The 11961-nt window shown below is 33.1% G+C and overlaps 1 protein-coding gene and 1 pseudogene across 1 annotated transcript in view; one reads left to right on the top strand and one right to left on the bottom strand.

Moving 5' to 3' along the window:
- Positions 1-397: 397 nt before the first annotated feature.
- The window catches only part of LOC145666770 (salivary endonuclease-like), a 71567-nt gene continuing 60003 nt past the window's right edge, over positions 398-11961 (bottom strand). Inside the window, exon 3 of the mRNA XM_081734323.1 lies at positions 398-3874. Within this exon, the coding sequence (XP_081590449.1) occupies positions 2727-3874 (1148 nt within the window). The 3' untranslated portion in view covers positions 398-2726. The remainder of the gene's footprint in view (positions 3875-11961) is intronic.
- LOC145666769 (putative small nuclear ribonucleoprotein E pseudogene) lies at positions 10156-11258 on the top strand (annotated as a pseudogene).

The following is an 11961-nucleotide window of genomic DNA, read 5'->3' as shown; positions in this document are numbered from 1 at the left end:
GTTCCTATTGAATACAATGGAGCCCTTCTCACTTATGTAGTGGAAAGAACGTGCGCCTTTGATGTACTGGGCTCCGAGCAAGATACCATTAGACAGCATTGAATGCATTATAGTAGTTCGGTTCCATATTAAACTGTAAGTCTCTCTTATAAATTCGCTGCTACAAAGAGATAGCCGACTTAACTTCAACAAGCAAATAAACAACAAGATTTGGTACACAACTAAACTAATTTTGAGGTGGATTAAGGCAAAATTTATATCAATGAGACAAGAACAATTGGATATGCATGAAAAATTATTATCTTGGAAAGTAGCTTCTTGAAATTTTGTTCTTTTTGAATAAAAAGCAAAGAAAGTTGTTTATGATTCAATACGAAACTTTAACATTTAAAGTTTAAAAAAAATCTTTATTGAACAGGTCAAATTATTACATAGACTCATCTACAACAAGACACATGTCATTCAAAATAAACACAAAAGAAAATATATTTTTAAAATGTTTAGGATTACAGATTTTAAATAACCCAGGAATATAAGCATTGAAACTTGAATTTAAAAAATAAAATTACCTTAATGATACTACTAATGCATTTTTATGCATTTATTTGTTATAGTGTTCAGTATAGAAGTTATTTCAGTTTTCTTTTCTTCACTTAATGTCTCTTCAAGAATCTAGCCCACTAAATGTTTCTTTGAAAAGACCCTATTCTTTAACACAGACGGATTTAAATCGAACAAAAGTAAACCTTCTTTAGATTAATATTTAGATCAGCTATCAAGACAGAGAATTAAAATTTACAACAAACATTTGCAAGCATATAGTCTATATAAAGTACAGATGGATGGTCAAGTTTTTTCAAAGACCATAGGAACTAAATATAAATTAGCGTAATAAAATATAATTTTACAATATAACAAATAATCATTGCTAAAGGCAATTCAAAGACAACACTTTATCATAACAAAGGTAGGTCTATCCTATAGCATTATGCATAAATATTATTGACTATGCCTATGACTACTTAGTGGTTTATTTTTTAGTATTAGAGTCACTTCCATATTGTACTGTCGATACAAATTATTATTTTGATTAGGTTTCGTTGTTCAAACTAAGACTACCTACTTGTAAAGTATTTATTAAACGAATAAACACATCAATACACCAAAGTACTTGTAAAAATACAGGAAATTGATGGCTATTTGTCAGTACGTAAGAAAAAACATAGCAATGAATTGTACAATTTATGTATAGTTCATGATTGTAATTTGAATTGCAAATGTTAGTGATGCGAATTACCAATGCATATTGGAATAGGGGTGGAAAAACAGCTTATATACTCAATTGAAATAAAAGTAAGTCTGACAATATTTTGATTCTCATTTTCAACCAATTTAAACTACTCATACTCGAATGTTATCAATTATTAAGTCCTTAACATTTCTTATGTATTTTTAAATTTGATAAGAAAAAAGTCTCCTCCTAAATTCGGATTAAACTCAACACGTACTACGTATCAGACGAACCACTAGTTACGAGTACTTAATCAACATAAAAAGCTCAGGAATCTTTTTTCATTTTGTTGATATTTACTGCATAGTAAATAATATATGATATAATCTAGTTATTTTAATATAATTACCATGTTTTGTGAAGGCAATATCTAACACACCAATTTTCAGGATTTTTAATAAGTGGATTAGTCCAATTAAAGCTTGCATTTTGCTAGTTTTGTTTCTTTCATTTATCTTTTGTCGTCTTTTATAAGGCTTGTATTTTAAATTTTGTCTTGCTTGTTAAGATAAGCTTTCTGCAGGTCTTACCTAAAAACAATTAACTTACCCGTAGTAAGTTTGTTATAACATTAATTGGCTTACCCATTTAAACTTGTCATAAACTGTCTTGTAAGTATTGGCAAGATTAGTGAAAACTTAATTTGCTTTTTCGCGAAAAGTAATAAAACAGTCAATGATAGAGTTCTTGTTACTATTGGAATAGCACTGCATGCAAAGCAACTATCAAATATGTTCAAGTTGTTGCTTTCCATTAAAATATTTTTAAAATGAGGAAATATTATAAATGAATTCCAGGTCAAATTTCAAATGACATGCTGCAGTGCATGGAAATATTGATTATTATAACCTATATTCCAAAGAAATCGTTATTTATTGTATTTTAAAGAGTTTATAGAAAAAAGAATTCCTCGTTATACATCCATCGTAGAGATACGATAAAAGGCACACGAAATAATAGATATGATTTCTGTCAACCACAAGCAAACATTATATTCCTATTGAAAATTACAAGAAAATAAAGTTTGGTCAACACAATCGAATCTCGTTTATTCGTTTACCTGATCATGTTATACAATTGCAGTATTGCAGAAATATTAACGATAAGTTTTCACTCTTTTGACTACTGTATCGCTAATAGCTCCATGGCTTACCACACCAAAACATTAACCACAAACAGGACGACAGGAATTCCATTCCGTTTCAGTCTAGCAGCTTTTTTCACCATTAGTGATGCGTGGAAAGATATATGTTTCACATTATCCTAAAGATTAAGTTGACGGACGAGACAAGACAATTATAAAAACCCATTTTTAAAATATTACAATAACTGTTTTTATGTAAGAAACTTTAAAAAAGTTCAACATAACTTTCAATAAGAATATTCTGCTCACTTAAAACAATCTCTATTACTCCAGATGTATTCGATTATTTTCTCAGTCAAGGATACCCTTAACAGTCAACGGTGGGATATATTTAATTTTCTTTCGGAGATCATTTACATCACAACAATACATATAACCTTTATTATAATCCTTTACATTCCAGTCAACCCATTCTACTTTGTTACAAATATCCTTACAAAGTATGTCACTTGAGTGAACGGAGGAAATAAAAGGATTATTGATACCTACAAATGCAATTCCTTCTTTGGACTTAGGATCATAAAGAACTTTCCAGAAAAATTTTGGAACTGGCATTTTTCGTGTTTTACCACTAACATGAAGATAAATGTCTTGTTCCTTATTATCTTTGTCAGGTAAGGATAATATATCATATGTGCCCGTTATAACATCAAGATCCACTTTATGTTCACCTGCAAATTTTCGCGCGCCATTTTCTAATTGTAACCAATTACCAGCATTAAAAATTTGCCACTGAGGTGCAACATTAATATAATAATATGTGACAAATTGCCATGATGCAAAAATAAAATCTCCATCTGGGGCAAGATGTCCACGTGCAAGGTAAAGGCCACCTTTCTTCTCAGTGTACTTTTTGGCAAGTTTTGATGAACCTAAAATTTCAGTAAAAGCTTCTGTCTGGTCTTTGTAAGCATTGTTTGCGGACACTCCTGGAAACATATCTGCTTCAACAAAAGATGGCCTGCTCGATTCTTGTTCGGCTCCTTGTATTGCACTACCATACAAAATGTGTCTGCTGTAATATGTTGTCAATATTTTGTCGTCAAAACAACAATCTACTAATGAGAACCATTTTTCTTTTACTTCGAAACCTAGTTCCACATACTTGGCTTTACCATTCATACAGGTTCCATCTATTCTAACTTCACTCTTTATAGAATCACTACACCCCAACTTTCCTAAATTGTAAGCGTCACCATCAACAGAAAGTTTACTTCCTCTTTCGCATGTTGCAGTAACTTCATTGGTATCCAAAGCATCAAGTTCATTCTTTGGACCTGGACACGCAAGAAGAACTTGCTCCCCTTCATCTAATACAATCTCCCCTGTTTTTGCTTCGGGAAATGCAAATTTATAAGCGTCTTTACCCGACTTCTTTGAAACGACGAAAATCAATGGTTGATTTTCTGGTAGATCATTGTTGATGTCTATCTCACATCCTGAAAAAATCGAAAGTACTATTGTTAGTTTCAGCATTACTTGTATTGCGTTGGAGCAATTAAAGGTAAAGAATTTATACAGCGAAAGAATCTCATACAGATGTCGATAGTAGAGTGGAAAGAGCGCTGGGAGCGGCTTTTGATGGAAAGGAATCGAGCTAAGTTTTCTTTTTGTTTTGAGTTTCATATATATTCAGAAAGTGCAATGTCCAGGTAAATTACATTTTTTCTTTCTAGTTGAAGTAAAGTATGTCTTTAATACACAAGAAAACTTGATAGTCGATTCTATACCGTGGTTTCCAGGTGTATAGTATATATTCGATCGTATTAGCTGCTAACCATGTAATGGAATTTTGTTAGTTTGAGCCCTTTAGGTTCAACATGAATGATTAATGGAAATTAATGATTATGAAATTAAATTTTTGTCCTCTCTCGCCAGAAGTCTAACTGCAACAACGTACACTAAAGGCGCACGCGGTATCCACTAGAGAATGGACATCATAACATAAAGGCATTAGTTTTAGAAGAATATTAAACAACTCAGAGGAGTAGTTAAATGTATTGTTTACATGGACGAAACCAGGTTAGCACTGGGTAAACAGTCAAAGGCATAGATAGCATGATACAACATCAAAACGGCTTGTTCAACTGTTTAACTAACTCAAACTAACAAAATTCTATTACATGGTTAGCAGCTAATACGATCGAATATACACTATACATCTCAAAACCACGATGTACAGGGTTCGGCAGAACCAACTAAGCAGTTTTAAGGAGCAATAAAAAGTAAATATGGATATATTGAGAAAAAAATGTTTTTATTTTCTAAATTAGTACAATATACCATTTTACATTCATTTAGTTTTGAAAATAATGTCCTCAAGATGGCGGCCGTTAGCATCAATACATTGTAGTAGACGATCCCTGAAGTTTCGAGCAGGTCTCACACACATATCGCGGGGTATGGCATTCACCTCGTCAATAATCCGCTGTTTTAACTCTGGTAGGATGTGAGGGCGGCTTTTGAAAACCTTTTCCTTCAGATATCCCCAAATAAAGTAGTCACAAATGCTTAAATCTGGTGACCGCGCAGGCCACTCGACATCACCCCTCAAAGAGACGAGGTTGTGATCACAGATCTGTTGTTTTAATAATAAGCGCAAACGGCAAAACTACGATGTGCACCGGTCCAGACCATATTAGCTACTGAAATTGGGTTAACGACTGAACAAAGGCAGATCACGTGCAACTGCCTACCCCCACCACAGCTCTCGTGGTAATTGATAGGAACTGCTTAATCGGTTCTGCCGCACCTTGTAGAATTGACTATCAAGATTTCTTGTATATTCAACACAGACACTTTCCTTCAACCAGAAAAAATATTAGGCATCAATAACCTCCTGGAAACGGAGAAGGGAGAATAAATTACGTGTGGTAAGTAAATTACATTTACAATATTACAATAATCATTATTATTTACAACGTCCTTTATTTCTCATATGGCTGAAGTTTTCCTCGTGAGAGTATATATATCATACAGCAAATTGAAAAACATGATATTAAAAACAGAAAAACTTACAATAGCGTAACATAATGCTGAAAATGGTTCATGTATTGACATTATTATTATTATTATTATTATTATTATTATTATTATTATTATTATTATTATTATTATTATTATTATTATTATTAAGACACTTTCCACTGTTTAGTTAATTTTTTCGTGTTTTTCATTTTTTAAACTTTATTATTCCTACCAGGAACAACTATAATTGGCAAAGTGGCATTACCCGGCGTCACGTTGAACGTCATTTCCGTTCTAGTATATTCACAACCTGAAACAGAGAGTATTTTATGGCACATATGATTTACTGTTCCGAATATAAATAATGAACAATCACATAAGCAAGTTACGGCAATCGGTGCACTGAATGGGATCATTCTACAATAGACAATTAATTACTAACCGATAAATTTACAAAATATACGTATCTTCTAGAATGTAGATTCATTTTTGGAACAGTTTATATGGAAATCAAAGATAAACCAATCCCGAAACCTAACCATAATCTAATACTGAAAGTCAATAGTCCAACAACCATTCTAATCTCCGGACAATAAGCCTATATTGTAATTAACCAAGTCAATCTTTAAGTTAAAAATGATAAACACTTATTCCAACAAGAACAAAACAATAACCATTTTTGCTTAAAAATAGAAATTAAGGAATATATCAAGGATCTTATAAAATAGAGGATCTGCCCTTACAACAAAATCTTGAAGCCATACGTCACAGTTTCGCCACCCCTACTCTGCCCATTCCACCCAATAGGATCACAATGTTTTGAGCCAACAATCATGGCGGAAACAAAAGTAGCCAATCAGACGATGGCAGAAACAAGAGTAACCAATCAGACGTGCCGATGCTCGGTTCATTTTTGGCTTCTCCGATTTAATAGGATGAAGATACATATGGGCAGATCCTCTATTTATAACATCCTTGGAATATATATTAAAATAAATATTATTAATCTACTCATTTATTCATCGTATTTATTTTTAAAATGCCAACGTGGAAACAAACATCCTTCTGCAAGTCTATTATTCATCGACAACCTTACAAAAATTCATGGTTTGGATATCCTATTTCACGAATAAATCTGCTCTTACTTTCATGTTAGGTACTTTCATTAATAATAATGATCAAGGATGATTCATCTACCAAAATTTATCTTCTTGGATATTTGATCTAGAAAGGAAGAAAACAGGATCACCCCCACCTCCTTGCCTACTCAATATTAATAAATATTTCCTTAATATATATTTCTAGGTAATATTGTTTTTAATATGAATCGTAATAAACCAAGTGTCTTCGGAAAATTCATAGTGCCCCTCCACACTGCGCTTATGATGATTTTTCATTCTGTTCATCTGCTCTACAAGTTTCTCCAAAATTTTTGAAATTCGTTTTCCTTTTTTCTTGAAATTAATCTAATAGTTTCTTTTCACAGATAAGAAGGAAGTTTTGAGAATTTGATCCTACTCTTTTTGGTCGTTGCACCAAATTTGGGAAGACCCTGTGTATAATTTTGGTGTAATGTTTAATATACACATTTATATTTATGTCAGAAACTTAATATTAGAAGTTAGGATGATTAAAAATTTAATTTATTATAAAATGTGTTATCCATTGTAGTTAAGATAATTAGTTTGTTGATATTTAAGATATTTTGTAGTTAAATCTTGATAAAATGTTCATTCTTAAAATGTCCAGAGTTTCTAGTATAATAAATCATGAAAATATTTATTACATAGCTTTGGAATTAATATTGCAAAATTAATTTTATTTTAGTTTCATACGTATATGGAAATTGAACAACTACGTTTTATTCTTTCTTCAGAAATACCTATTCTGCTGTTTTTTTTTTATTCGTTGTCGTAACATTCTCTGGTTACTAATGTAATTGACTGGAGTCAATGGGCTATCGTTAGGCAAGATTCTTTGCACTCGAGAAAAATTCAGCAAATTTTAGTTAATTTTCCATCTGTTAACAAGTGGCTACAATTGGCTTAGTGGCAGAGGGAAAGGAATTTTTCTTTGTCATCGCACACAAGTAGGTGTATTATTACTGATTGGCTAAAATATTACATTGTTTATGTAGTTTAATTGTGATAATTAGACTATCTGTAATGTAGCTATTTGCACGTAAGTTAGAAACTTTAATTGGATATGCATTAAAGTTTTTAGCTTTAGCATAGAATAATGAATACCTAGATTATTTGTTACCCTATGGCTATAGCTAAGCTGCAAATGTTAATTCGTTGGTAGATAGGCCTAATTTTCCAGTTTTGATTCTAAACAAATTCCTTTCACAGCTACCATAATTCCCTGCACTTGATCTGTGTGAAGGACCGTGATATGCCAATTATTGCACATTTTTGAGAGCTAACTAAAAGTGAAATACAGGTCAAAATTTTTTTCTACACATGTAGCAAAGATTTCACACATTCCTCTTAATTCATATGATCCCATTACTGTACCCAAAATATGAAACGATTAAGAACAAGTAATTCCCCCCGTTTGGTTGAACAATGAGAGCCATTGCATAACATACATACTATATTTTCATAAAACCGTCTCTTACTTTTCATAAAGTTCTTATCATCTTAATAGGTTTTTATGGTTATATTTGGACGACGGGATTTGTTTCGTAAATACAGATTAAGAATATGAAGACTGTATTTCGAAGATTTACGGGGAAAATCTATAGATTCACAAAGAAAGGGGAGCATCTAAGAAACTCAATTATTAGCGCTATATGATAGAAATAGTCCAATCAGTATGCTTGTGACAAGCAATTCGGTAGCACTACAACACCTTCAGTGTCATTCTTGTGTAATGTACTGTGCAGGAAGCAGTTAAACGCAATATGAATTCTCTCCGAAAATGGTTTTGCGCCACAATATTGTAAACCCCTCAGTACCTTCGGTGCCCTAACGCTATAGCAAGTTGCCTGCTTTCACTTGGAATGAAATTCCTAAGTTACTTCGCAAGTGTCATCAACGCTCTATTCACCAATGCTACTCTCCTCCCGGTTTAATAAATATTCCCTCGCACAGGCATGCCTAATGAAATAGAACATCACCAAGTTCAGTGGTTTTTATGCTGTTACGAGTTTATTGTGCACATAACACAATGTGTATATAGTTATTATCTTTGGCTCCTCTCTTGTTAATCTGCGCGTAATAAGAGATCCGAAATGACAAATTTTTGCAGGTAAGGCAAAGCTGAAGGTGTTGGCATACATAAAAGAAACTCCTGTACAATCTTTATTATCCTGTATTATCAACCTATACAATATATTTATCTTTAATATAACTGGAAAGGCATTCGCCTTTTTTTTTTTAAAGCATTAATTTATTTTGTAGCAAACGAAATTCTCCCAGTTTCGATTCCCGGCGGGAGCACATGTAGTTCAGATTCCACGTTAATCAGTAGGTCCACGTCACATATAGCCTCGCTGCTGAACGGGACGTTAAACTCAACTTAACTTTTTCTTGGTGCTGGAACGAAGTGCGCATCAGAAGTTACTTTTACGAAGTGTAAACTATCTAGTGTACACTCCATTTGTAGACTTCAAGTGTGCATTCTCGAAGTGTGTACGTTGCTCTTTTGGACACGGCCCGTATATGATCGTGCCATTGAAACACCAATAAAAATTACTATAAAATATCTCTTAAGACCCAGTCGTTTCGCATGAGCTATACACATTAAGGGAACATTCAATACCAGTCTTTACAAAACTCTGGGTACATCAAAGTAACGAAAAAAAAAAAAACGCAAGAAATCATTATAATTCTTATGAGGTTTAAACCAAACGAAATAGAAAAATTTGATTTTGCATTACGTTGACGCAAACCGTAACTGAACTTGTCTATTGTAGATAATGAAGTAATTAATGAATTATGAAGAAACATAACTGAAACCGGAACTTTTGAATCCAAAATAAACTCTGATGCTCGGTTGCACCAACTGAGGATTAATCCGTGGATAGGCATTAAACTAAAGTTAATAATCGACGTGAGGATAATGTGTTGCACCAACACTGATCTGAAGATTATCCGCCTTATGCAGAGTCATTTTGACGTTATGATTAGCGTCATACTAAAAACCTGACTACTGCAGAGAACATATGTTAGTCGAACTCTTTAGTATGCTACTAATCACACATCAAAACGACTCTGCATAAGGCCCTATATCGCCAAATCGTTGAATTAAGATTACCCATCGAAAACGGGAGGTTAATCCTTGATAACGTCGTGATCAGCTGTGAGTAGAGTTAATATGCTTGCAAAAGATGAATCTGAAGTGCTCGAACTGATAGAATATGCTATCCGACCTAGAAGAATAATGAGACAGGGAAAATCCTTTTGAGTACTTCAACGATGATGCATATAGTAAGCTTTTTCGCCTGTCGAAGTATTCTGTTTTGGATATTTTGCAACGTTTTGTTGCGGGATTGCTTGCAGAAGATTATATCAATAATTTGGTTGTTTATATGGTTATTTATGTGGTTATGTGGAAATAAATGGTGTTACTGTGCTATACATTGAACGAACAGCGTCACGTATGCCATAAACTATAACAAAACAGCGGCTTTTTTTTATTTATATTTCGGGATGTTATTTCCGTTGATTGTTTTTACAAGTCACTTTTGAGTTACCGAACTGGTAACACTAGGTGTACACTGTTAGTTAGTACTTAGCAACACTGTATGGTAAACAGTCGATTGCCGCTTATTTTTCTTGAACATTGCAATTGGTGGCTATTCTTTGTGTGTTTTGTTTGTCTGGAAGTGGCGGGTAGTTATTGAGTGGAAAAACTGGTGGACAGTAAATTTACTTGTTGTTTGGGAGTTAGGTGTTACAGACTAAGTAGAAAATCGAAAATGTCGTACAAAGGGCCCCCAAAAGTGCAAAAGGTGATGGTACAACCCATCAACCTTATATTCCGCTACTTACAAAACAGATCTCGTGTTCAAGTATGGCTGTACGAAACGAAAAACTTGCGAATTGAAGGACACATCGTGGGCTTTGATGAATATATGAACTTAGTGTTGGATGATGCTGAGGAATACCATCGCAAAACTCAAAACCGAAAGCCCTTGGGAAGAATCATGTTAAAAGGAGACAATATCACCCTCATACAAAACGTGAATCCGGAAAGTGGAGAGGTTAGAATGTCAGAAACCTAACTGCAGAATCTAAGGAACTTAGCGAACTGAAGCTGTGATCATTTTTTATAATAAAGGAAGTATTTGGTGCAGATTCGGAATCTGATAATACAAAAAGTGGAAAGTTAGTAACTTGTTAGAAAGAATAAGCCAATTTCTGCTTACGATATACTGTATAAAGGTTACAGTAAGGTAACCGATGCAAACGAGTGCTACGCTATTTGCTAAGTCATTTATAATCTCATTTTATGTGTAACCAGATTACTAGTTTTTGTTTTGTTGTGGTTCTTTAAGTATTCAGTTTTGAGTTCGTTACTGGCAGTACAGGACCGCTGTTTGTGTGTGATCAGACAAAAAAAAAAAAAAAAAAAGAAACAATATGTAGGCTACGTGCTTAAGAGGAAGTAAGTGGAAGATATAGCCTATATATGATTACATGACACGTGTATGATGTTGAAGTAATCAATATTATGTAAAAAGCTACAACCAAAATAAACTGCAACGGGCTGTTGCGCATTTTTTTTTTTCATTATCAGATCGAGATTTGCAATAAGATGTACTATAACTTGTGAAAGCTTGTAGGAAACTTACAGTTTCACAATCATTTTGTTAAGGTTTTATCTAATAAAAATCTTGTATTATTCGTAGATTTTACAGTTCCAAATTATTTTGTTTAAAAGTTCGGCCTATTTTAGTTGAGGTGGCCCACTTCTTTTCCAGAAGTTTCAATGTCGCTAATTTCTGTTAATATTAGATTAGGTTTGAGCTAATTATTTGCATTATTGTGTCCATATTCACTTAACGTGCACTTCCGGTAGGTACGCTCATATACAAAATGATTGTCGTATATCTATAACTGTCGTCTTGTAAGAATATAATTTGATAATTTTGCAGGGTACTTTTAATACTGATGCTATGTGTAAATCGGGAAATGTATATTTGTGTTCGTAGGAAAACTATTATAAATACGAAAATTAGAATGAGTAAAACAAATTGTTGCTAAATGCACCACATACATGTCTTTGCCGATTATACACATACTAACATTACAAGAAATACCGGGTGAATTCGCTATCAAATTATATTACTACAACATATTTATAGACATGAAGAAAATAATAATGGACATGAGTGTACATAGTCTCTACAGCAGCATGCATTTCTCATTTCTATAACATGTACTCCTATATTTCTTAGTTAAAACACAGATCAATTGTTTCCCTTGGTTCAACTCATTTCTTCTGTAAATCTCTTTACGTATATTTGGTTTGCTTCATCTAAACAACCCCCAAAGTTCTAACGCGTATGTAAAGTGGAAAAAAAAAAAAAAAAAATATTTCCATAAGGGGA

The sequence above is a fragment of the Thermobia domestica genome, chromosome 12, assembly GCF_964235325.1.
Source record: "Thermobia domestica chromosome 12, izTheDome1.hap1.1, whole genome shotgun sequence".
Lineage (NCBI taxonomy): Eukaryota > Metazoa > Arthropoda > Insecta > Zygentoma > Lepismatidae > Thermobia > Thermobia domestica.
The sequence above is the reverse complement of the archived record's forward strand: the minus strand, read 5'-3'. Positions and strand labels throughout refer to the sequence as shown.